The sequence below is a fragment of the Oreochromis aureus genome, linkage group 16 (genome assembly GCF_013358895.1).
Source record: "Oreochromis aureus strain Israel breed Guangdong linkage group 16, ZZ_aureus, whole genome shotgun sequence".
NCBI classification, from domain to species: Eukaryota; Metazoa; Chordata; class Actinopteri; order Cichliformes; family Cichlidae; genus Oreochromis; species Oreochromis aureus.
In genome coordinates this window covers 20,900,715-20,927,854 of record NC_052957.1, presented here as the reverse complement: position 1 = coordinate 20,927,854, position 27,140 = coordinate 20,900,715, and the positions used below count along the sequence as shown (strand labels likewise).

The window sequence follows — 27,140 nt, the reverse complement described above, 5'->3', positions numbered from 1 at the left end:
TCCCTTTATGCATACATATACTAAATGCTACTCACGTAAATACTTTTTTTTTTTTTTTTTTAAATGTTTAAGACATTAATTCTATTCATAGCCACCGGTAATAACTGAATAAGAGACAAGCCTGAAGCTAACGTGGCCAATAAGAGAACTACTAACAGAAACTGGATGTACCCGCCCCGTCAGCTTTCAAGGCGCTCAAATCTAGCGCACCTCCCCTCTGTGGCCAAGCACGCAGTTTCTCGCGTTATTTGGACACAGCTGACCGCTTGAAGAAATAAACCAGGCTAGGCTAGCAGGACAGATAGTTAGCAGCAGCACGGAGAGCAGGAACACGGTCGGGCTTCAGCTCAGTGAGGGGGACAGCGGAGACCGGACAGGAGCGACTCTTTCCCTTCCAGCAATGCGAACGCTGAGTGTCTCCTCCAGCTAACGTCAACGGCGTCCCGACGGGCAGGGACTGCTCCGAGGCGACGGGAGATAAAAGGCGACATCAAAAAAGGGGAAGGGTTAGCTCTGTTTCAATGTTATTGTCAATTCAGAACCACATATGGTCACAATGTCCTGCACTGGCAACCTGGTTTGGGATGTAAACAAACGCCTAATTGGATACAGCGAGCCTAACGCCATCAGGACCAACTATTTAGGTAAGAACAAAGCAAAGCCTCTTTACTGCTAACGCTGACATGTATGAGGAAACGTGTAGGAGCTGTGTTTGCATCTGCAGACTGTGTTTGTGCTGCTGAATCACATGAAGTGACAGGAAGACTGTGTCCCAGTCCAAGACACTACCTGCTTAATAACAGAGAGCTGCCGCTATCCCTGCTCCCCCCCCAAATCTACACAGTGTAAACACAGCCTGCACATTTCATTTATTGTGAAGGAGCTAAAACAGTACAAAGACGAGGTTCAGACTTGTGCTTAATTTGTAGCAGTGCGGGCCTGTTTATCACATCTCATCACATCATACAGACATTCTGTTACTTTTTCAAAGGAAATGCAGTGTAGATCTCATTTTAGTGCAATCACAGGATTGTGCAATCATCTGCAGAAGGCACCACCATATATAGTAGTCTGAAGTATATCCCTGTAATGGCACAAATAATGCAATAAAAGCAGGGATCAATCATGTAATGCGTTTATGAGAGGCTGGTGCATTAAAAATAAAAGTGCCCTGAGTTTGGCAGGAGTCTGTTAACAGTAGAAAGTGCTGACAGCATCAGGCTTTCCTTTCAAGACACTCACAGAATCCGATGTGTCATTACTGCTACGTGAAAAGGCCACAAGGTGCTGAAAGTAGCACAACCAGGAGGGGCGGGAAGGAATTAGAAGAGGAAATTAAAATTGTTTAGTCTGCAATTGTTTGACTATCAAAATAACTGTACTAAGATGACATAATGATGATGATGATAATAATAATAATAATAATAATAATAATAATAATAATCTTTTGATTCATTGTTACAGCCAAGAAGTTCCCATGTTACAGCAGTCAAGACATTTAACATGCCACATAACCAAAGAGCTTACATTTGACAAAGGAAAAGGAAAGGTTAAAAATTGTACAAAAGAAAGGGACACAAGGACAATAAGTCCAACAAATAAAGATGATATAATAATAATAATAATAATGATAATAATAATAATAATAATACATCTAGGTAACAATTCAAATTGCCTATATTTACAACTTTCGAGTAGGGATCATGATATGCTGGCACTGATGACTTGTACCATTACGTGAACATTTATCAGTAATACTGCGTCCTTTGTGCGTTGTAGCATCATATCCAAACTGGAAGCAAGCTTAAAGGACCTAAAATGGTACAAAATGTCTTAAATGAAAAATTACTTTATTAATATTTAAATAAAAATGACAGGTTTTATACAATAAAAGTAGCCACAAAAATTATATATAAATATTAGGTCAATATCTGGAAATGGTGAAGGCGAAAATATCTTACACTGAATGAAATGCAGCAACTTATTAAGGTTTTAATGCGATTTTTAAGTAAAAGTAATAGGACTGCATAATTTCAGTCAATAAAATGTGTCACAGCGCTGCACTATGTTGATTATTTCTCACATCCTCGGTTCCTGCAGGCAGAAACAGCATTCCGGTTCTGCGCAGCACCGATCTGCAATAAAAGTGCTAGGAAATGTAATCATCACATTTTAAGGCTTTCCTCTTTGCTGCTCCATTTAATGCATTTAAACTGGGGGGGGGGAGACACTATTTGTATGTTGTATTTTATTTTTTTTAAAGTCCTCTGGAAAGCTCTGGTTGCTGAAAGTTGCTATATTGATAAATTATTCACAGTCATAATTTGAATGTGTAAAAGTGGGTCTCTTTTTTAAAAAAGTGCGGATATAGTTATTTTCCAGTGTTGGTTGTGAGAGGACAGTGCAGGAGAACAGAGGATGCTGCCCGTGGTGCACTCAGAGACAAAACTGTCAGAAAGTCTGTACCTCACGGCTTTATAAGCCCGTAGAGGTGGGGCAGGTGCCTCAGAGGTTTAGTCAGTGCTGTATTTAGCATGTCTGAAAGATAGTCAGAGCTGTTATCGTGTAGAGGATACATGCTGTGATGTGTGGGTCACAGCTCCTGGAGGATAAATTTAGCTTAGAAGAAGCGTTAGAGGGGAACAAGTTGGGGGTTTGTATTCAGCTGAAACTGAGAAACGTCCCGTGAGGTTAAAAGTCTTCTATATTGTAGGGTTTTCCCTGAATTTCACTTTGTTCTATGTAGTGATAGGAAACGCCTAAAACTTACAGAAACTCTGATGAAGAAAAGCAAAAACCACATGGACATGCTGACATGGATGTAGGCTATGATACGAAATAAAACTAAAATCAAACAGCAGAATGATTTATTGTTATTATTATTATTATTAGGTTTTTTTTTAGCCTGTGTCTGGTCTATTATTTATGAAAATAAGCTATCTGTCACACAGTGCTAAAAGAACTGAATTTATATGTTTAAGCCCTTTGAGGTTTTGCTGGTTTAAAAAGCTATTGGCCTAGGATCATGGAATCCGGCTGAATTAAGAGATGATTCATATAACTAGGAATTACTATTTTTAATCATCTTGAGTTACATCATGCGAAGTCATTTTATTTATAAGAAAATTTAAAACCAACAATTGTTGACAAAAGCTGTATAGGTAGAAGAATCATTTAAACAAAGACATGAGTTTAAAAAATAAATTAGAAACAAATGATAAAGAAAACAAATAACAAGCAAACTTGGTCTATTTTAAAAGCCAACCACCCTTTTTCGAGTCTGAGTCTGCTTCATGACTTCATGACTTCTCTGAGTCTGGTTCATGAGGGCAGCAGCCATCCCTCTCCCTAGCCACATGAGGGGGGATACTGAGGTATTCAAAAGGTGAAGTGGTTTAGGCAGAGATATAATCTCCCCAGTGTGTACTTGGTCTTCCCTGGGTCCTCCTCCCAGTTGGATATGAAGAAACACCTCAACTGAGAGGTGCCAGGAGGCATCCCAGTCAGATGCCTGCACTATCTCAACTGCCTCCTTTTAATGTGGAAGAGTAGCAGCTCCATTGTGAGTCTGTGAGTCTCTCCTTAATGACGAGTGCCTCATCCAGCTTTGAGGGAGGGTCCAGCCACCCTTCAAAGTAAGCTCATTTCCTGCAGTTGTATCAGCCAATCTCATTCTTTTGGTCGCTAGCCTCAGCTCATGCCCAAAGGTGAGGTTTGGGATGTTGATCGACCGGTAAATCGGCAGCTTTGCTCTCATGCTCTGCTCTCTTTACACAGAGAGGCAGATTGGTACGACTCTGGTCCAGTCCATCTGCCAGTCTCCTGCTCCCTCCTTCCCTCACTTGTAAACAAACCCCAAGATACTTGGACTCGTCCACTTGGGCCAACAAGTGGGCAATCCAGCTTTTTCTAACTGACAACCAAGGCCTCAGGTTTGGAGGTGCTCTTATAAAACTATTATAAAACTTCAGTGGAAGCTGGCGGTCGAGGCTCGATGAAGCCAGTTAGACCAATTTTTCTGGGAAAAAAAAAAAAAGGCAGAGACAAGTTTGATTGCACTGTTTTTGTGTGTGAACATTTTTAAACAGAATGTAAAAAGTCTTGCATTTGATTTGGTGAACTGATAGCAAATCTGAGTATTGTTGCAGATTTAGGCATGACTGTACTTAGTACATTACTCATCATTAATCCATTTATAGGTGACATGACGGTGCTTGCGATTGGTGATATCACAGAGAAGCTTTTGAAGTGAATCACTCCCAGACTATTTCTGCAACATTCATAACACCTGCTGAAGCAAGTTAAGGCTCTTGTTGGTATATAAGCCACCAGACTTTCGCAACAGCTCACTGAGTCATTTCATTATTACTAAAGTAATCAAAAATATAAAGGACAACACAAGGGAAGCAGCTACTTTATTTAAAAATTAAATATTTCTGTTTTTCCCTTAAAGGCTGTTCTCACACTGGTATAATATGTTTTTTATTTCATACAATAAATGCTTAATTGTGACAGCAAATTCTTCTTGATTAAAATAGTTCACCTTTATAAAAGAAAAATATTAGCACAAAGAAGTTTATTAACTACTGTTACATGGGGTTTTAGTTTTTGAGGATCTAGGTGACTAGTAGTTGGTCCAACCACACTGACTGACAAAGAAGAGTCCATGAAGTATGAGCAGTTCTTATGGGAGCCTGTGCACTCACCCCATCAGGGATCTGAAGACATTGCTGCTCAGCGTCTTGTAGCAGATGTTGCCGTTTCTGCTCATCCTTTGTGCAGTGCTGCTATAATAATGATCAGTGGCCTGATTGCTGCTGCTGGATGAGGACATTAGCTTTGGCACAGTTTGCTTTTCCCTGTCAGGCTTTACCCTTTAAGTGACAGTTTGCAATGATGAAGGAATGTCCTGCTTTCTCTGGTAGTCCTTTGCTGACATTGACAGGGAAACACACCGCCCTGGCTCACATTGGATGTTAAGGAATTCACGATGTGTGTGATCTTAAAACAACCGCGTCAGCGTTGTTAATATCAAACATGTTATTCAGGTTTATCTGAAGTGTCTCTTCCTTTTTTATCTGAGGCACAGGTTGGTTATTTCTTCCTTTCAGGATTGTGCTGAAACTCATAGAGGGGAAGTTGGGAACAGCAGATAAACTGACGGAAATTGGGCTCATAATGAATGAACTGACACATTATTAAAATTTGAATAATAATCCAGATGAAGTGACTACAGTGTCTGCTTTTTGCCTTGTCAGGGGTATCTTCCCATTTTCACTCAAATCCTTGGATGTATTGTTGTTGATTGTCTTTGAGTTGATCTTACCACCGTTATTGTGGATTTCCTCTGTGATTGTCTTGAAGTTTATTAGTGGAAAACCGGTTCCACCTTGAGAGGTCGAGCCAATTCTTAAACGCTTCAACGGCACCCTTGAACTTCTTTCCTTCTTCCGTGTGTGTGACTTTTAATAGCAGTAGTTTGACATGTGTGGCTCATCCAGGGTGTGCGCTTATCAGCCTGAACCTGTTGATGGAGATGCTTGTGATGCATACCAGCTTTCAGTGCAGTGTGATAAATGTTACTGGATCCAGGAGACTGCTAAATATAAGCACCTTATCTGGATTTCTTATCTTTTTGTTGACGACATGCCTTAGATAGTGAGAAATCCAGATGTGCTTGCATGCAGATGATCAGAAAACCAGAATTTTTTAACTTATCCATCAGGACGACCAGATTGCTGTTTTAAAATCAGTGATTGTAACTGAATGAAAAAACTGCAAAAATGATGACTTTAGAAAGTGAGACCCTGACCCTGAAGTTGTTTGTTAGAATAGCACATGCTTTGAAGAACACACATCCTGTTGCTACTTATCCAGAGGCCTGAATCTTCCTGTGATTTGCTAATCAGGTAATTACTTCAGTTTCCTTCCCCTTTGTGTGTTTGACTCTTTGATCTCCTTTTGTTTTACTGTGTCCTCTTTACCTCCCCTCCTGTAAAACCTTTCAAATGCCTCCGGGTCACTTACGTCTCTGTTCTTTGTGTTGGACCACCAATAAATATCATGTCAAGCTCTAAAGTCGCTTTCTCCAAAACTGTGTTTTAATATCTGCTATTTGAATTGATTTCTCCTCCAGTTAAACGTCAGTTTGTTGCTAAATTAATCAAACATCTGGGAAATCGTGTGTGTGTGTGTGTGTGTGTGTGTGTGTGTGTGTGTGTGTGTGTGTGTGTGTGTGTGTGTGTGTGTGTGTGTGTGTGTGTGTGTGTGTGTGTGTGTGTGTGTGTGTGTGTGTGTGTGTGTGTGTGTGTGTGTGTGTGTGTGTGTGTGTGTGTGTGTCCTGCAGATGTTCACAAAAATAAGATGAAATATTAAGTGCTGACATTGTGAACTATCGAACCACTGTTCCTGTGTTTGGAGTCTTATTGCAGAGCAGTTTTGTTTGTACTCGCCTCGTTTCTTCCTGTTGGTGCAAACGAGGCTTCCACTGCATGAATAATGGAACGCAAGCCACTGTTTAATGTGACATTTTATTCCTATTGCACTTAAGTGAAGACTGGTAGATAAATGCGATTCAAATTAAAGTTTAAAGCCTGACAGCCTTCTCAAATCTACACGTTTCTGTTTTCACAGGTAGAAGAGAATTTGTCCAGAGGCTTAAACTCGAAGCAACACTGAACGTACACGATGGCTGCGTAAGTGCCCCACATTTTTATCCGTCTCTTCGTGTTTATTGGTTGAAGTCCTCTCTCTGCCAAGCACACATCACGTCACTTTTTCTCAGCGTGCTGGTGGAGCCTTGAACAGATCAGATCAGGTCAGGTGGTTAATTCCTCGGAGAAACCTGAAGCTGACATAACAGTCACACGTCCTGTCACACTACCGGGCAGGACATCAGCCTGTGCAAGACACCACAACAGGCACTGCATGCATGCAGCTCTCAGGAGAGCTGCATTAAAGTGCAGCTCTTAGCTACAATGATTGAGATATCGCTCTGAGATATTATTATTGGATTTTCTGAATATGTTAGTTTGCGTTTAGTTAAGTAGCTAAGAGCTTCTGTATTAACACTGTGTATGTTTTGTTTTTTTCTTGGACTCTACAAGACTTGTATGATTCATTTCAAAATAATCTTTATTTAGCTATACTGGGCCTTCAGCCATGTTCTGAAATGAGCCGTTTGAGCTCCTTTACTGATTGACTGCTTCTTATAAACAGATGTCTTGAACAAGTGGTAGGGGCATTTGTGCTCACAGTCAGTCTATGAGGAATATCAGACATCCTGACATGCACAGGTGTTGAACTCCAGGCCTCAAGGGCCAGTGTCCTGCAGGTTTTAGATATCGCCCTGGGTCAACACACCTGAATCAAATGATAAGTTCATTACCAGGCCTCTGGAGAACTTCAAGACATGTCAAGGAGGTAATTTAGCCATTTAAATCAGCTGTGTTGGATCAAGGACACATCTAAAACCTGCAGGACACCGGCCCTCGAGGCCTGGAGTTCGACACCTGTGCATTAAAGCATCCAAGAGTGGAAAAAACAGTCTGAAACACAGCATTCAGAGCAGCCTGAAACCTCAGCTGTAAGCTCATAGGGATTACTTGCATATACACTGACCTCACTATTTAAGGCCATGGCCAATATGAACATCCACCTTTTGAACAATGTATATGTGACAGAAAACAATAAGTGTAACAGGTCCACTTTAAGTTATTAATCCGATAAAGACTTTCTATTTGCACCATCTAAAAAGTGTCAATTTAGCTGATTTTAGCATCAGAAGATTAATATTAGTGAATATGAATTATTGTGAATACTTTGATTACTTTTATTATAGAAATTTTAAGCTCTTCCAGGGGGGACGGGAGTTACAGAAGTTTTTCAGTGGATACTGTGAGACGCCTTACCTGTTCTGACTCTGCACTGTACCACATTACACGAGATCCTAACCCTAACCTGTGTTTAAAAATGCCATCATAATAAATAAATAAATAACACCATATCCTGCCTCATCTGTCACCATCTGTTAATCTTTCATTAGGTGAGGAGGGGCCTCACCTACACTCCACGACAAATCTAACTATAGATGATGTGCAGCGTCTCAGAAACGGAGTCAAGCATGTTAAAAACCTGATTCAGACGTGAGGTCTGCATGTAGGAATACAGGCAGTGTAATGTCTCTGAGAACGGCAGAGGCAGTCTGTCACGATGAGGCGCTGACTGAGGCTGCAGGTGTTAATGAAATATTGATCCACAGAGTGACAGCAAGCACTGACCTGATGTGCCACTCTTCTTTTGCTGTTCCAAAAATCCACAGTTAGCTCATTTTCTAGCTTTATGTTGGTGGTTATTTCAGTTGATCGAACTGTTAATGAACCTAATTTGAATTGGACAATGGCATCCATATTTTCTTACTGATTGAAGCAAAGGCATTCAGGGATTTTCTTTGTTGTTGATGCTTGACAAGCACAGAAAAGAGAATAATATAAATGTAATTCTGTGCAGGGACATGCCGTGTCTTCTCATTTGCTTCTCTGATAGTAATTCACATTCATCATGCAGAATCCTCTCTCACGTGTCCACATTTCGGGGCTGGACTGAGTTCCTTTTTTTTTTTTTTTTTTTAACTATTTGTTTTACATCAATCTCGTATTACATAAAATGAAGAAATTTAGCAAGTCGTCACATTTATGAAGCTGGAATGAATGGATGTTGGAATTTAACTTGCGTTTGTCAGTGTAAATCACCATGTAAGCGCTCTCTCTGATCTCTCCTCAGGTCAACACTATATCATGGAACGACACGGGTGAATACATCCTGTCAGGGTCGGACGATACCTTCCTGGTTATCACCAACCCTTACAACAAAAAGGTTGTAATCAAATGTGTCTGACATTGTTTATGGAGGAACACCAAACTGATCATTTTTAACTGTTATTCTTTGCATAAATGGTAAATTAGCCATAAAATAGGACAAAAAGCTTGAATTGGCAGAGCACAGTTGAGATACTAAACCAAAGGAATTATTTAATGGATGGATGTTCCACAACTGTTTTTGTGAGGGATGTCTACCCACTGAAGGTTTGCTTCGCTGGGACAAAAATAATCTTTGTTATTATAAAAGTGGTGAGAGAAGTTTCTCTGGTTCCTTTTGGTTTCTCTTTCTCTTTGACATATTTTGACTTTCAAATGATGTCATATGAGGGGAAAAAAAACAAAACAAAATGTCAAACCCCAAACCTAGCAGCAGCGTCGCATTTTGTGGCTAACCGCTAAATAATCCTAGTATGCCTTCCTGTCTTTGTGTAGTTCATGCTGGGCCTCTTTGTCTTTCTTTTAATTTCTTCATGGAAAGTGTGGCAGTGTGCAGAAACAAAACGGCAAAAATGGGATCTGTCCAAATACTTAGGGACCCGACTTCCGCTTGGGTTAAGACAAAGATTGGAAACAGTCAGAAAAAGCATGGCATTGTTCCCAGAGTCCACTTACCAGCAACCCTAAATACTACAAATGAATACATTAGTGTCTAAAATTATGTAAATGTGTGCAAGAAAAACCAAGATGTTAACATTTTATATGCTTTCATCTGCTGATTTGCTGCCTCTGGTCCAGCATCCTCTCTGATGCAGCTGTCATCATGCATTTCTTCTTCTCTGCTTCAGGTCAAGAAGTCTATACGTTCAGGTCATCGGGCAAACATCTTCAGTGCGAAGTTCATGCCCCACACCAACGATCAGGAAATTGTCTCCTGCTCTGGAGACGGCATCATCTACTACACCCACACTGAGAAGAGTCCCGAGTACAACAGACAGTGTCAGTTCACCTGCCATTATGGAACCGCTTATGAGGTGCTGATTCACAGAAGCTGATGAAAGGTGTTTCTCACTTACTCCTTACCCTCCTGTCTTCTAAGCTTTGCTTTGTTTCGTCAGATTATGACGGTACCGAACGACCCCTACACGTTCCTGTCCTGCGGGGAGGACGGCACGGTGCGATGGTTTGACCTTCGCATGAAAACTAGCTGCACTAAAGAAGACTGCAAAGATGTACGGGTGACATCTGTGATGTTTGTCTTTTTTCTGTCTGTGATTCATCATCAGTTAGGGTCAGGATCAATGTGTTTGTAGCTTTGGGGAGGGATCGATTGAAGAACCATCATTTTGTTGTGGAAACCCTGGCAGGTGCCCTTAAAAACAGATTAAAACAGAGAGGTGATCGAGCTTTTGCAGCAACACTATCAGATCTATGGATTAATCTACCTCTCTGTATCTAGTCGACACAGTCTCTATTAAAAATGCATTTATTCTCTTTGGATTTTGGCTCCAATGTGACATCTTTTTAAATGTTTTTATTATATTTTAATATCATGTATTATTATTATTATTATTATTTTTTTCTGGATTTTAGTGTAGCTTTTCCTGGGGCTATATACGTTTATTGTACTGTTGTTGTAATTGAGCTATATAAATAACCTTTATATACTGCATTTAAGGAACTAACCTTGAGTTTTTCACTGTGTTTAGTGTATAAGAGTTTGTGGATATCTTTTTTTTTTTTTTTTTTCCTCTTCGAAAATGGCTCACTGGACTTTGTTTTCATACAGGACTGATAATGGACCCCCCTCCCTTTCTTACTTAACTGCTTTCTTCACAGACAGCTTTTGGTCTCTCCTCCAGGAACCAGTTTCTTTGGCTTTAAACCAGCCTGCTTCAGTTGATAAATGAGTGTGTGTGTGAGAGAGAACCAGTGTCCTCCTAGATTATGTTGCATCTTCTTGTATTTCGTGCTCCAGATGAGAACCTGTTACCCTAAAACTGTCAGAAGAGTTTTACCAGCTGGTGTCACCGGCCCCTCTGCTTCCCCATCATCAGCCTGCAGTAGTTAGACCTGGTAGTGCAGTTGCTCCACTCAGTTGCCACTTTATTAGGTGCAACTACTTCAGAGTGATACAGCAGTTTGGCATTTAACACCAAATGTCTTTAGTCTGACCAGTGATGTTAATGTGGTTTCATAAAGTCTCACAAAGCAACAGAAACCTCTCGAGCTTCTAAAACTGAACCTCTCAAAGTGATTACAGTTGAATCAACACAGGATTTATTGCAAGCGTCAGTTTTACTTTAGTTTACGTCATTTTTTTAATTTTATTTTTATTCTCAATCTGTGATATCTGCCATTACTGAGCAGAAGTGACTTCCAGACCTCATTGCGCTCTTTCATTTCAGGACATCCTGATAAACTGCAGAAGAGCAGCGACCTCCATATCAATTTCTCCGCTGGTGCCGTACTACCTGGCCGTGGGCTGCTCCGACAGCTCGGTGCGAATCTACGACAGACGCATGCTGGGCACAAGAGCGACGGGTAAGCAGCCCTGCGCGGTGGACTTGGTAACTCTACATGTCACAAATGTGTTATCGTTGTGTTGATGTGTAGGTAAACGCAGCCCGTTGTGGTGGAGAAATAATACCTACTATGCCCAATTTTGCTTTGAATGTTCGAGCAGTTTCCCGTTTACATGAAGGTAGCGGGGGGAGGATCTCCCTTTGAGTTTTTTGGTCCCAGCCTGCTGTGCTGTGCCTGGTCTCCTGTTGGACATTTCTATTTTTAGATACTTTTATGAGTATTTTTACTTCTTCCTGTGTGTTTTAAATCCTCCTGACAACTGCTTATAAAAGGTATTTATGGAGCATTGTTCCTCCACAGAATGCAAGTCAGTGTTTTTATTCAGAGACTTTTAAAAAAAACTGTTTAAACAGTAGGTAAGGTGAGGTATGCCAACAAGTTGTTGTTGTTTTTTGTTTTTTTTACTTTATTCATAGTTTTTCTAAACAAAGCTAAACAAAACACTTAAATTCTCCCTATCGCTTATCCCTCTGAGATTACAAATGTAATGGAGAAATAAAAAGAATAACACTGATTTAATAAATCGATGCGGATATTAATGGGATAAACATGGTAAATGTTTATGAAGCAAAAAGTATGGAGCTTTCTCCTTAACTCAACAATAAGTTTGAGTATACCAGAGTTGCATACACTAACAAGACCAGCAGTAGCTTCATTATCATAGTGACCAGGTCGCTCTGAATTTTTCCATAGACTTTCTTTGATACATCCACTTATCAAAAGATGGAGAAACGAAGCATAGCTGATTGATGCAAACATGTTTTCTAAACTGGAAATTCATTTAAAAAAAACAAACAAAAAAAAGGAAGCAGTTACTGGATTGATATCCAATCCCCTGCTAACTCAGACAGGACTTTGATTTTTCACCTCAGGCAGAAGTCCAGTCTATTAATTTGGCTATTCGTGCTGCCCAATAGACTTGGGTACCTCTAGACACAGGGATGGCATGGTAAACCTTTCATCTTGATTAGGGTCACTGCTCCGGTGACTAATGGGTAGTAAAGCTCAGCACGCCAGCTCTTGTTTTGTAGGAGAGTTTTAAAATGATGTTTTTAGAAATCCTTTTAAAAAGCATGAGTTTGATTCTCAAGTAGGTACGTTGTGTGGCTTGACTGAAAGGGAAAGGATTCAAATCTGACCCAAATTCCAACTGACTGACAGGATGTGTATCTAATCACATCAGTAACCCTTTTCCTCAGCTCTTAAGGCAGTGGCTATGGATTCTATAGAGGAATAGTTAAAGACGGCAACGCTGCCAAGTATCGCAATATAGTGGGAAACGGCCTGAAACCTCAGAGTTGGTGTGCAGTGAAGCCAGTGGTGAAGACTAGATTGTTCTGACCCAGGTCAAAAATGTTGAACTGAACCAAACTCTTTTTTTCAGCACAGTAAACAGACATTCCCATTCAACACATTCAATTGCTTTTGACATATCATTTATATCAAATCCACCGAATCGTCTGGGCCAAATCCACAAATATAATTAAGAATCCTGTTCACCGACTCAGTGGCTAAGTCACACACTCTCTCTCATTTTTTAGGTAATTACATGGGCCGGGGAACCACGGGCATGTGTGTTCGGTTTGTTCCCGCTCACCTGTCCAACAAGTCGTGCAGAGTGACCTCTCTCTGCTACAGCGAGGACGGTCAGGAGGTGCTGGTCAGCTACTCCTCCGATTACATTTACTTGTTCGATCCCAAAGATGACCAGGCTCGAGAGCTAAAGGGCCCGTCGGAGGAGAGGAGAGAGGAGGTGAGATCCCGATGGGAACTTTTCTTCTGTCATTCTTTTCTCCCAAACTGTGGCTGTCATTTAGACAGTTTTCCATTATTCCAAGTGTGTAATAATTGATCTACAAAATAAAAATCTGCCTTATCTGTCAGTTTAAGGCAAAATCCAAAATATTTACCACTTTTTTTTAATAAATTGGTAAAATACCCAAAACAATCAAGAGTCTTTGTTAAAATGTACAGAGAAGGTTAATAGAGGCCTCACACGTTATGTCTCCTGTTAAGAGGGCTAACAGCCTTTTGACTCTATAGAAAATAAACATAATCACGTCTGGCTGAGCGGAGGTGTCCATGCGGCTGATTTTTGGGGGTGAATAGGATCGATTGTTGTAAACAGAGCTGACCTTGTTCTTGCTCCTCTGGGCCCTGCAGACATCAGTGCTAAATCTGTGGCGGCTGATGCAGTGCAGGGAGGTGAGCAAATGACCCTGAGAAAAACAAACCCAATACAAAGAAGGAAGAAACGCACTGAGGATGGAAACAGCGTCATGAATTACTGCCTGATCTGTTTGGGTCTTAGTTATATTTCCGTTGTTAGTTTTGGGATTCAAACAACTGAACAATCAAGGAAACTGCGTGTTTGCGCTCAGTGGTGGTCTTCACGTGTGTCCGAATGTGCTGGATCACGGTGCCATGGCGAGTTCAGCTGTGTCTAGATGCAACCACCACACGCATTCCTTTCCAAATACAGCGAGCGACGCAGGCAGCGTTCCTCAAACCACCAAAATAGTTCAGGCTGATTTGAGGGCGGGCGGGCGAGGAGCAATGTTCCTTACCCCTCTGTTTTCCTCTACCTGCGACCTTGTTTGTTTAATCCCTTTATCTGATTTATTCAACTGTCTTTCAGCTTCTGCTCCTTTTCACCACCTGTCCACACATTTCCTGACTGAAGCGGTGGATAGTCCCTGCTCTAAGAACCTCTTTTTCCTATTTCTGGCTCTCAGCCTGTTGCACTGCAGAGAGAGCCAGGAGGACTGGAAAGTGGCAGGCAACCTCAGTCATGCTGCCAGGAGGAGGGGGTGGGGTGGGGGGAACACTTTAAAGAGGACACTGATAGAGACGAGTAGTGTTTTGCTTTGGCAGCGCAGCTATTTTTGACCATGCCTTGACTGACAAACTGCTAATCTCTGTGAATGTGTGTGTGTTTCCACAGCTGAGGCAGCCTCCAGTGAAGCGCCTCCGTCTACGAGGTGACTGGTCTGACACTGGACCCCGAGCTCGCCCTGAGAGCGAGAGGGAGAGAGATGGTAAGATCACAGTATGTGCTCCTGCTCGTCTACAGCGATGGTCTCGTATGACAGGCCCGACCTCTGACAAACTCTGACAAGACTCCAACCTGCAAAATATATTTTTATATACTTCTCAAAACATTAAGGGGACACTTGCATCACACATTGGATCTCTTAGGAACAAAATCCTCAAGTTGGAAATCTTGACTGGCATTCACTGTGTAATTTTTGAGAGCAAAATGATGTGACAACGGTTAAAATCATGAACTTTTTGAGGACTGGGTTCAAAATCACACAAAAAAGTTAAAGTTGTTCAAGCCTTTCCTTCATTTTTAGCAATATATTTTCCCCCATATTGATTTTGTAATCTTAGAAGAAGAAGAAATCAGGCCATAAAACTGGCTCACCACCAACTCTGCAACTTATGAACGTAACCAATAAAAAGAGAACCAACAGTGCAGTGATCTGTGGTAAATGCATTTAAATCCCAGCTCCCATCTTATTGAACACTCAGAGCACTTTCAGCGCAAGCTACATTCACCTGGTAACGGGCACATTCATACAGCACTTTTTCTCTTTGATGCAGTGCTTTCTCTCTGGCACAGACACTCACACTGATGATACATCCGACAGAGTTTTTAGGGTTCACTGTCTCGTAGATCCAACCTGACCTGTGGACGTCCTGCTGTTCTTCCTGAGCTTCAGTTCTCTTGATGCATCCATCAAGTTTACCTTTTAAGCTTAACTGGAGCTCAGAGTATGTAAACCCGATTTAAAGTGTTCCCTTTAAAGTTGATATAACTTGTTGACAAACAGCTGATCGCCATGGAGCAACATCCTTAATGTGACCACCTGGTAAATGCAAATCCATACTACAGCTCTCTCTTTCCCCCCCCCTCGGTTTCTGGACTTTTAACTTTAACTTTTGTTCCAAAAATCTGGCCTTGGCTGCCCTTTGTTGTAGATATTATGGAGCAGAGTGGGGGTTCGTGTCTGAAAACAGCTACAAGCCCAAACTAGACACAATAGCGATAAGAGTGAACAAACATCCAACTAAAATAATGGGTTGAAAAATAATTTTAAAAAAAGAAGAAGCTCTGGAGCAATAGTAAGAGCTTATATTTCACATAGTCAGGTGAAAATGTGTGTAAAAAGCTGAACTTCTTTATTATAGTGTATCAAAGTTTGCTTGGGTCAGAGAGAGTAGAAACCTCACTTTGAGGCAAATGACTTGGAGCGGTCTCCTGCCGCAGGGTTTTTTCACCATAGACGAACGTAGTTTAAGTCGAATCTATTTTGTTACTGCGGTTTATTTTGTTCAGAAATAAGAAAAAATTCTGTCAAATGGAGGAAAAACTCATCTTAGGGTTTCAGGTAATGACTGTTTCAGAGTGCTTTACTTTGTTCACAAGTTTCTTTTCTAGTTGGATTTCTTGTTTTGTTTTGTTTTGTTTTGTTTTTTAATTTGTTTGTCATTTTTGGGGATAAATGTTCCCAAAATTCTCATATATTAAATCAATATTTTGTGAAATGAGTCATCCTTGTGTGGGTCTTAATGAGCCTCTGCTTGCATATGATCAGTTATGATGAGCAGTTTCTTTTGAGTACAAATACTCAAATTTTTTTTTTTTGTTTCTATAAATATGGACTGTGTCCTAATCAAAAGCTTGACAGGATCTAAAGACGTTTTCCATTTTTTTTTGTTTTGTTTTTTTTGTTGTTGTTGTTGTTCCAGGGGAGCAGAGTCCAAACGTGTCTCTGATGCAGAGGATGTCGGACATGCTGTCCCGGTGGTTTGAGGAGGCCAGTGAAGCCCAGAGTAGCAGAGGAACCCGACCTCAAACGCGACCCAGAGGTGAGGCTTCAATACTCCGGTCTTCAAACGGGCCAAAAAGTGTTTTTAAATTATTTATTTGTGTCTTGATCCAGATCTGTGTGTCAGGTTGATCAGGTTCTAACTGAAGTAGTGCAGAGTTTCTTTCTTAGTCTGTTTAAAAATCTCTTATTTGCTTCTTTTAGCGTGATCTGTTTAATGAAATTCTTAACATTATAAGATTTAAATGTTGTTCTTTTCCATAGTCCAAATAAAATGTGTGTCATTAACTTCAGAGAGAAGGATGCAATTTTACATTTAACTGTGGTGCCAGAAGTGAAACAATTAATTGATTAATTAAATAAATGCTCTGCACATTAAACAGTAAAGAGCATGCCGCTTGTTTATTCTGGTATTTTTACATGCAAATGAGCAAATGTGACCAATCAGACCACTACATTTGGCAGCAAATGCACACGTAGCTTAAAATGCACATCAGTACTGAGTATATAGTGATATGAAAATAGTGAAATAATACTCTTTTTACCTCAGACACACAGCTACACTCTGCTCTGGGTTAATCAGCCTCTTCAAATACAGTCTCATCTCTGCCCCACTGACATCCTGAATTATGTACGAAGTGGTCGTGATACAGCTTCATCTCCTGGATAAAACCATGAAGTTCAGACCGAGCAGATTCACATCTTTAATGCTTTATTTATAGTCTCAGGGTGTCGTCCATCACTTGTTCCTTTACATCCCTTTCAGGAAGAATTACCTAACTTATTAATCACTCAGTCTTTCATGTTGCATTAAGAAGACCTAACATCCTCACTCTGGCTTACACTCAAAACTGTCACTATGGAGGATTTTGTTAACGATTGACTCATTAATGTGCTTAAACTTCAGTAAGACTGACTGTTAAGAATCTTTCTGTGATAATAAACCGTAAACTAACCAAAATCTAAAATCATTGCTTGATATTTTTGTCTTCAGGTACAGCTCTTCGTCCCGAGGGGACGTTGAATGCTCCGGCTGCCGCAGCAGGCAACTCTAGTCAGGAGTCCAGCGCCCCCGAGAGGCCTGTGGGGACGGACTCCCCAGAGGTACCTGCCAGTCCCGCAGCGGCCACCACTGCGCCCATGCCTAAATCCACCTCCTCTTCCTCCTCAGGGTCATCATCAACAGTCACAGCACCTCCTCCTTCAAGCTCATCGTCAGTGGAGACCTCGGCCACTTCTTCCTCCCCTCTCACGTCGTCCCCCGACTCAGAGCAGCGGAGTCAGGGCGACACAACCGGGACCCCGACGCCAACGGCCACGGCCACGCCCACCTCTGAGCCCACACTCTCAGGTAAGAAACCAGGACCGCACTCACACTTCACATGTAAGCCTTCAGTCCAGTGAGGAGGGTTAACTGCTCGGTGTGGGGGTGTGTGTGTCCGCGTGTGTGTATGTGTGGGTGTGTGTTCATTGGAGCCACTCCACTCAAGCAGCAGCCTCACTTCACTTTATTTTCCTTCAGCATCCTGTTGTCCTCCTTCATTTTTGCCCGATTCTCTGTGCCGAATCTTCTCCTCACATCCTCCGTCAGTCTTCTAATCGTGCATCCACTCTTCCTCTCTTCCTCTGCCCCTTTGTCAGAGTATGGTCCTCATCGGCTGCCCATAAGTTTAGTGTGTAGGCGTTTGCAGAGGTTGCTCCGGCTGGCCGACCCACCTGGACGGGGTCGGCGAGCGGCCCCTTCTTCTTCTTCTTCTTCACCTTCTTCTTCCTCTGCAGCCCCTGAGAGACAGTCGCAAAGAGCTGCTACCTCTGCCGCTGCTGCTCCTGAGAACCAACCCCGTACAGGTTACCCACCCCTCCGAGCTCCTCAACCCTGCAGCAATCCCTCCATAAGGGCTGCTCCCCTGCCATTAACCCGTCCCCGCCTTTTAAGCAAAGACAGCCATGTCTGTTGTAGAGACGCTCCAGAAAGACCCAGTCTTGCTGTTACTGACCACTAACCACAGACTGATCTTCCCCGCTCTCCTATTTCTCACCCCTTACTTCCTCTAAATTCCAGAGTCCAGTGTGTCGCTTCTCCACTGTTTGCTCAGCCCTTAACTCACTAATGCTCTCACTCCATCTTTCCACTTGTTGCTTGAGTTTTCACCTGCAAACTCTCCTGCTGGAGTGGCACCAGACGGTATGAAGCTTTGCTTTGGCCTCATGGCTCATGTGGTTCTTCAACCATGTTTGATGATGCTGTTGAATATAACTTGCCTTTTTTTATTTTCAATGTCATTGGATAGGTCACATTACTGGCTTCACCTGCTGCTGATGTTAAAATTAAGGTTCTTTTCATCAGTTAGCGTTGCCTGTTTTCTAAATGCGTCTTGATACTCAAAAGCCGGTGGACAAACAGAAAAAATAAACAGACATAAGTGATGTTACTTATTTGAGTTGAACTAAAATGCTTGAAACAAAAAAAAAAACATTTTTCTGAAATGCTGGAGTGAAAATAAGTAAAAAAGCATCCACTTTGGAGTCCAAAAACGAACTCTGAAGGAGCTTCGGAAAGCCCGCAGAACTATTGCTCGGTTTTCCTATTTGCAACAATTTGTGGCTTATTTAACAGATTTTATTTTGTCTGTGCACGAGCGCAAAGCAACAAAGTAAAACCCTCAAATCAAATAATGATTATGTAATATATGCTTATTAATAAGTTATTTTTTAGGTTTGTTCTGCTTCAGTTTTAATGTGACAGCATTTAGTTAACCTGAAGAGCTTCTCTCACTTTCACCTCTTTTCTCTAAAAATTTAGGTACAAGTTTAATATTAAAGGTATAAACCGATTTTTAAAAAACAAAACAAAACTGGCTTTACATAATGAGGCATCTTTTATGAAAGCTTTTATTGAACACGTTATTGTGCAGTTCAGTAGACACAATGTTTAAGTTGCTTCTTCTCACTTAATTGGCTTTAGTTGGTCACAGATATCTTGGAGAAGTGTGTTGTGTAGCCAGCAGCCAAACAGATGTTGTTGGTTTTTTTGTTGTTGTTGTTGTTTTGTTGTGGCAAGCCCGAGTAAGCACTTCTTGATGGTTGGGATTTCCAGGTTCTATGTAACACGGCAGATATAAAACATTTCGCTGCACATCTGTAAAAAGCATGAATGAAAATCATGTTCTTGTTTCCGTTCAGACTTACTAATCGCTGATTCTCACTGAGCTTCCCCAACACTCTGTAAACCGATCACAGCTGTTATCAGATGAAGGAGCTTTTTTATTTTTGGCTGATGTGAAATCTCTTTCTGCTTGGCCTTGGATTTATTTATTAATTCATTTATTTGAAACATGATTTAGAAGTTTTTAACCCGTGTGCGCCTTGACTGTGTGAGCCCTCACGTTTGACCTCTTTGTTCAATGTTTAGTTGGTCTCATTTGTGTTCCAGATTCCCCCTCGTCTGTGGTAAACAAACAGCTGGGATCCATGACTCTTGATGAACAGCAGGGTGCGTCTTTCCCTCCCCCAACCCCATTCCCTGACCCTCAGCCTGCCACTCGCTTTGTCTTCTCCACCTTCTGTCTTAACCACTTTCCCTCATACTGTCCCACTCCACTGTTTGTCCTCCATCGATTTCATGTTTTTGTTTTCTCTGTATCCACTGCTTGACTGTTCAATATTCAACTGTCCAGATGTGGATGTGTCTGACTGTTACTGTTGCTCTGGACAAAGGATTTAATAAAATTGTTTAAGAAGTTAGAGCTTTGAGTAATGCAATAAAAAATATGTCCAAAATTAGTTCAACTGGATGACAAAGAAAAGCACTACTCAGACATAAACAAGTCAGTGGTCTCTGTTGAACCATCTGTGCAATATTTAGGTTTTTTCTAAAATGCCCTACTATATCTCACATTTCTCCTTTGCAATGATTAGCATTGGTAGTCAGATGTGCCAAAGCAAAACAATGGTCTTTTTAAGGCACATATGTTGTTACATAAACACTTCACAACAACCCTGAAAAGCCCCAATGATTCACTCTTGATCAGAGTGAACCATCTACACAGCTTTGTTTCATTTAAAAATAATGTCATATTCAGTTTAATTCATCTAAAAGTTTTACTGTGTTGTAATTTAAAGTGCATGATGCTCATATTAAGCACGATCAGAGTTTCAGATATTGAGGTATGTTAGTAATTCCAGGCTTTAGAATATGCAGGTATACCTGTGATCAGTGCTCCTCTAGGGTTGAACAACTTGCACAGTAGCAAAGTCCCCTTTTGGCATTGCTGATGGTCGATAAAATCCTCACTGCGCACCACATAATGCACAATGTGCCAACCAAAAAAGAAGGCAGTCAGAATAATCTTTTTGTCTCATTTCGTGATGATGGATCAGTGTAACTATTACACTTACACACACACACTTGACTTCCAAGAAGCCGGGCATAAGCCTATGTGCATGCCCAGACACGCCTGTGCTGCAGATGTTTGTTATGTGTGGAGATGCAACTGGGAAAATGGAGCGAGGCACATTCACTTTAATATGACTCTCATAATAATGATGATAACTTAATACATCACTGGGGAAATTAAAGAAAATGATTGCTTTGATTGGAGCTATCGCTGCTCACGATTGCCGACATCATCCTCCATCGGCACAGTTCCAAGCTCCACCCACCTCCTTCTGGTTGCTAGGGGCAGCCAATCAGAACAAACATGACATAAGGGGGTTACAGTTAAATATTTCAGACTGTACTGAGGCACATAAAAGATGGTTCCTAAAGCAAACCTGCTCTGCTGCAGTCTAATAATAAATGCAAAGCTAACATGAGCATATGGTCTCCTTTAACATACTGAGCTGTTTAGGTCATTTCCTTTACCTGACTTGTTGTCATGGTTACTACTAATGAATAACTTTTCTAACTACTCTAGGACAAAGGTCTGAGTCCAGAGGTATTTATAATACTTTTTATTTTTATATACAACACCAACAGTATAATATCAAACTACTTTGTGTGTACTGTATAGCTTTATATATGAAGCACTACATCTCTGATTATTGGCAGTGCATTCTGACAGAGATATAGCATGTAGCATCTTAGCAACAAGTCCCTCTTTGTCCTCCAGCTCAAATTTTCATCTTCCCTGGAAACCTGTTCCTTTTCTTCAGTGTAGCTAACAGCTAACGGGTGTAATGACCTTTTAGGGCCTTTGACATGTGTGTTTGTGTGCGTCTTGTGTCTTGCTGTTGTGGCTGTCTGTCAGTACGTGTCTTTTACAACGTGTCCTTTGTGGTTTTGTCTAACGTTTGCTGCATGTTCCCATTTCTGTTTAATGTTGTTTATCAGAGGGAATGGATGCAACACCGAGTTGCATATTTGTGGTGTGTTTTTTTTTTTTTTTAAATGACCAACTGCACACTGCAAACGACAGGAAGAGTTACTTTTGATCAGAGTTTTAGTCTGAACAGCCAGTGCGTCTCAGTAAGCCCCCCTTGCTTGTTTTGCCTGTGTGTCGTCTTCTTCCTCTCTCAGTAGCAGCCGAAGCTACAGCTTCACCTGCTGATGAATCTGCTGCTGCACCAGCCAGCAGCATCCCATCCATCTCCACCTCCACTTCCACCAGTCGACCCAGTGCAGCAGAGCCCGTCCTCAGCCTGCACTACAGCTCAGAGGGAACCACCACCAGCACTATCAAACTGGACTTCACTGATGAGTGGTGAGTGATGGCCAGTAGGTGTCAGCTTCCTAAAGCACACTGAAGATAAATATGTATGCATTTTGTTTTCTGTTCTTTTAAAACTTTAAGTTTGCAGTGCAGTAATAATCAGATTGCATGAAAGATGTTTACTGTGATTACACAAACATGATGTAGGAGTAGGTAATGTATAACGGGTATTAATTTGTAGATAAATGGACATGATTAACTTGAGCTTATTATATAATGAGCTCATTCACTTTCTCTTGACAGTACTTTCTTTAAAGTGAGGTCAGAGGTCGAATGTGACATTATACTTGGATGAAATTTATAATATCATATTTATAATCCTCATATCTCCTCCTCTATATACCTGTACGTCAATACAATCAATGACAATAAAATGTAATTTGGTTCTATATAAGATTATCATGTTGACCTTCAGATAATTAAGGTTGACATGATCATTTAAATCTTTATACGGTGCTTTGTATACGTTTGTATATGTTGGCAACACACACCACGCTTGTGAGAATCATAGTTTTTAAGTTATCAGGCTTTTTGTCAATTTTTCTTTGACAAATAAATCAATAAGTTGGACAGTGAAGACTTTGGTGGATGTAAGCTAAACTTTAATGGAGAGTTAACATGAACCCACCTTACACCCTGACAGAGTTTTATCAGAATTCATTCAGAACTTTTCGAGCTGTCTTGTTTACAGACAGAAAGAAAAGCAAAGGTCTCCAGTGCAACTTCACTCATTCCATTCAAATTCAGGTAACTCAATAGGATCCCCTGTGGGATCGTCTCTTCTTAGTCGGGGTAACTGCATGATACTTGTGTCCTCCCATATTTTTTTTTCTTCCTCAGATAAATATGAATAATTTTCAAGAAAAACCACCCCAAAAGGACTGATGGTAACTGTTGTTCTTCCACTACAGGAGCAGCAGCACGTCCAGTTCGATGGGCAGTGGAGGCCCCAAAACATCAGAAGCTGCAGCTGTACAGAGCAGAGAGTCTCTGTTGACAGAGAGCTCAGCATCAGAGCAGGGTGAGTCGTCTCCTGCGGCATCATGAAAACGCCTCTATCTCAAACATTGTCTGATCTAGAACAATAAACATGCCATAATGTATTGCTTACTGTATTCCAGTCCTGATTGCGATGATATGAGTTTGCTGGCTTCCTCCGCAGAGCCAGCATGTGATGCCTCCTGCTCCAGTGCCCCCAGCAGCTCAGCAGCTCAGGTTCCAGCAGAGGGCTCCTCTGAGGGAGACAGCATGGCGTCTTCGCCGCAGGAGAGGAGTCAGCCGGAAGGTACAGAGGACAGGTCAGGGGGCTGTCGGCGAGCAGAGCCCTCTACAGAGGAGGGGCAAGAGGGCGTGGAGGGCCAGAGTCAGCCCGCACGTGGCAACCAGGACTCTGATGACAGTGATGATGATCCTATTCTTATCCCCCCCTCAAGGTTCAGAGGACAGGGGCAGAGGTGTGTTTGAGAGCATAATGTTTCTTACTACAAGTAAGAAAAACTCTGTTTGAATGCAGGTGATCATTTTGCATTCATTAGTTCAGTTAAAAAGTGGGTGGGTGTGCCGATTTTAGAATTTGTGATGCTTTGCTGTTGACTGTTTTACTACAAATATAGATTTAATTCCAGAGGATCTGCAGTAGGAGATAGGATGATCAGGTAACGTGTTTGCATTGGAAACTGAACGCATCTAATGCATCAGGAGTGTGACATGCTGCAGAGCATTTAAAATCAAGAGCACAACGTGATGTGCAGTAATCGGATAACTTCTTTTCTTTTGTCTTGGTTTGACGGTTTCTCTCACAGTGCACTAATAACACACACAGCTGACTGTAGAGTGCCGTGCATGTGAGTATTGACTCCACAAATGGTGTGAACAGAAGCATCACAGCTGCATTTTGTGTAGAACAGATGGAGAAGAAATGAGTGTCATGCATGAAATCCTTGCAGAAAGGAGCCAAACGAATATAAAACGGACACATTTACACACAGCGAGGTCAAAATAGGTTTAAACAGAAGTGCCATTTTCATAAATTTCACGCTGTATGCCATCTCTGTAGATTTGAAATGAAAGTGGCAGCTCATGAGCACTTTTGGCTTTAATTTGAGGGGATTGAAAAAATTATTTAACTATTTTCAAATGTAGCTGAACATGTAACTAAATAACCTGTCCGCAAATTATTTTTTTAAAGACAAAACATCATATTTGATTTAATTCAACCTTTAAGGTGCCTTTTGCAGAATATTCAACTCTTTACCTTCGGAAACTTGATCAAAGTAGATTTCCTCCCCCCTGGTGGCTCATCCTGATTATGAGCACAAAGCTGTCGAGCTGACTGGCAGCCTCTGACTGTCGATTCACTAAGAACTTCCTTTCTCTACTGAGCAAACTCGTAGGAGATTTAGGGAGATGTATGCAGACTATTAATGCCTGACTACCTTGCTGCCTCTGTGCAGACCTCCCCATCACCTCCCTGTTACACCCCCTACCCCCCTGACGCAAGCCACTAGTTCCAGAAGAGCTTCTGTCTGTAGTGAAGAAATTAATAATGAAATGAGATTGTGGTCATGTAACATGGTCTTCCTTGCAAAACAATTTTGCAAGGAGGCAGAAGAAGAGATGGGAGAGAGTCTGACAGCTGATGGAGGAAGCCAGTTGATGTCTCTGCAGTGGTGTTCCATGACTATTGGATACGTGAAGGAGACCATGAAGACGTGATCTTTACTGCATGTGGCTGAGAGTTCTTCACTCGACTAGACGTTCTGGTGGTGGAGTTCTTTATCATGGAAAGGATCCTGTAATCATCCAGGCTGTTTATTAGGCCACTCCTAATGTCACAGCCTAATGATGGCCTGTTTTACTTTCATTTAGAGCTTCTTTGAACCCGTGTTATTACTGGTTTTACTGCAACAGCAACAGCTTCCAAATCCAAATGCCAAGAATGGAATCACCTCTAGACTATTTATTTATTTGTTAAATTCATGTAGTAATAACATATTTTTTCCATGCCAGTTGAGTGAATTATTTAGTTACAGTTGACAACCCAAAAATTAGGCAGTGTGTATAATTCCATAAATGCTAACCCGTTACCTTCCTCAAATTAAAGCTGAAAGGCTACGCTTCCTTTGTGTCTTTCTTGCCCCCTCTCTCTCTCTCTCTCTCTCTCTCTCTCTCTCTCTCTCGCTTTTAAAAAAAAAAAAATCTATTCTGGTGGCTTGTCTGGTCAAAATTATGAAAATTGTATCACTAAAACATTTCTGGATCTAGCTTTGTGTACAGTACTGTTACAGTGTATATCTGGTTGAAGTCACTCTAAGGTTGAGAAGAATAAACTTTTATTGGCTTGAGTCGGTTATGATGGATCAGGCAGGTGCTTTCGCTTGCAAGTGGCTGCTTTCTTGCTTGGAGCTTGTTTGATACGATCTTGTTAATGGTTTAAAAAAATATTCGTGTAGCATAGGTCTGAAGCATGAGACTTGAGGCAGCACTGACAGCATGGGTTTGTGTTTGCTTACAAGCACGTGTATGAGTCTGGGGTTTCTTTCTTTTTTTCGTTTGTTTTCTTAGACAATCAGCAGCAGCTCGTATTCAGGAGCTGTTCCGCAGGAGGAAAGAAAGGAGGGAGATGGAGGAGAGCGAGACTCAGAATATCAGGAGACCTTCAGTCAAAATGGTCTACAAAGGCCACCGCAACTCCAGGACAATGGTAAACCTCGGGCCACACATGTTGTATTAGTCTGGTGTGAACTCATAATAATCCACTGGCTCTGATATCAGAGTGTTATAATTGTTCTCATCAGACTCTGTGGAATTTGAAGAGTGCCGTTTCCAAAATACTCAATGTTCCCTTTTAACTGTGTGCAGATAAAGGAGTCGTGTTTCTGGGGCAACAACTTTGTGATGAGTGGTTCAGACTGCGGGCACATCTTCATCTGGGACAGACACACCGCAGAGCACCTCATGCTACTTGAAGCCGACAACCACGTGGTCAACTGCCTGCAGCCGCACCCCTACGACCCCAGTGAGTCCTGTGGATGTCCCACCTGAACCCGGACGATGTTTCCTCACGTGTTGACGTTGCTCTCATTTCCTGCTTTGTTTCAGTTCTGGCTTCTTCAGGGATAGATTATGATATCAAGATTTGGTCGCCACTGGAAGAATCGCCGTCTTTCAACAGAGTCCTCGCTGAGGAGGTAGAGTCAACCCACGGAAAAGAAAACAAAAAAACCAAACCCACCGTAAAACCTTTCTTCTTCTTCTTCTCTTCCCGTCAAGGTCATCACTCGGAATGAGCTGATGTTGGAGGAAACGAGAAACACGATCACAGTCCCGGCCTCTTTCATGCTTCGAATGTTGGCCTCCCTCAATCACATCAGATCAGGTACACGCACACACACGTCGCACACTGTTTTTGTTAGACCAGTCTCAGCCTCTCTTTAATATTTGCCTCTTCCTCTTTGCAGATCGGGTAGAAGGCGATCGCTCCGAAGGCTCAGGCCAGGAAAACGAGGACGAGCAGTAGCCAGCTGGAATTTTATTTTAAAATAAACACTATTTCTTCTTGCTGTATAGCACTTGAAAAATACCCGAGATTTGTACAAGTATAGTGTAGAAAAACTTCCTTTTGAAAATTAGTGTAATTTCTAGCCCCTTGTGTTTTTTAAGAAGACTTTCTTACTGATGTGTCTGTATGAGGATAAACTATATTTGTGTGAATGTAAAGGCAAGGACGTCAAAATATAAGTGTGAGGAAAAGTGGCGGCTGGTGTGAAAGGTTAAGTGCAATATTATTTTGTTAGGAGAAGGTGAGCTTTGATCAGTGTTAACGTTTGACGTTTTTGAAACTGTAGCACGGCGCTGAGAAATGTTGATGTGCTGCTCCGGCAGTTACGCATGTGAATACAGACAAAGTAAAACACGGATGCTTTAAATTTCTTGTTGATGAAGAAGAAGAAAGGGGGGGCGGGGGGAAGAAAGCTGTGGATCTTCTCCCCAAAAATATGTTTTACAAAACCTGGAAAAAATAAAAAATAAAGTCGAATGGTATCTCAAATATATCTGCACTTGGGTTTGGATGGAAAATTTAGACTAAGTGTTCGACTTCAGCAACAGACGGCACCTGCTGACAGATACTGACAGCTGGCGTGGGTGTACAGAGCAGCTGATCTTGGGTCAAACCTGTGTCATACAGCTCT

The 27,140-nt window shown here is 41.5% G+C and overlaps 1 protein-coding gene across 8 annotated transcripts; it reads left to right on the top strand.

The window, feature by feature from the left end:
• Nucleotides 1–241: 241 nt before the first annotated feature.
• dcaf6 (ddb1 and cul4 associated factor 6) lies at nucleotides 242–26,865 on the top strand. 8 transcript variants are annotated; one of them, XM_031734540.2, is made up of 21 exons: nucleotides 242–644; nucleotides 6,634–6,695; nucleotides 8,782–8,874; nucleotides 9,665–9,850; nucleotides 9,935–10,048; nucleotides 11,225–11,360; nucleotides 12,944–13,155; nucleotides 14,347–14,440; nucleotides 16,158–16,277; nucleotides 17,232–17,588; nucleotides 17,879–18,085; nucleotides 19,671–19,730; nucleotides 21,756–21,939; nucleotides 22,860–22,969; nucleotides 23,111–23,402; nucleotides 23,562–23,603; nucleotides 25,513–25,651; nucleotides 25,810–25,966; nucleotides 26,050–26,138; nucleotides 26,221–26,326; nucleotides 26,409–26,865. In XM_031734540.2, the coding sequence occupies exons 1-21, from the start codon at nucleotides 548–550 to the stop codon at nucleotides 26,465–26,467; spliced, it is 2,916 nt and encodes a 971-aa protein (XP_031590400.2). In that variant the 5' UTR covers nucleotides 242–547; the 3' UTR covers nucleotides 26,468–26,865. The 8 variants fall into 8 exon arrangements, with proteins under 8 accessions (XP_031590400.2, XP_039455883.1, XP_031590401.2 ...); XM_039599949.1 differs by having other exon boundaries at nucleotides 243–644; nucleotides 21,759–21,939; XM_031734541.2 differs by having other exon boundaries at nucleotides 243–644; nucleotides 23,574–23,603.
• The last annotated feature ends 275 nt before the right edge of the window (nucleotides 26,866–27,140 follow it).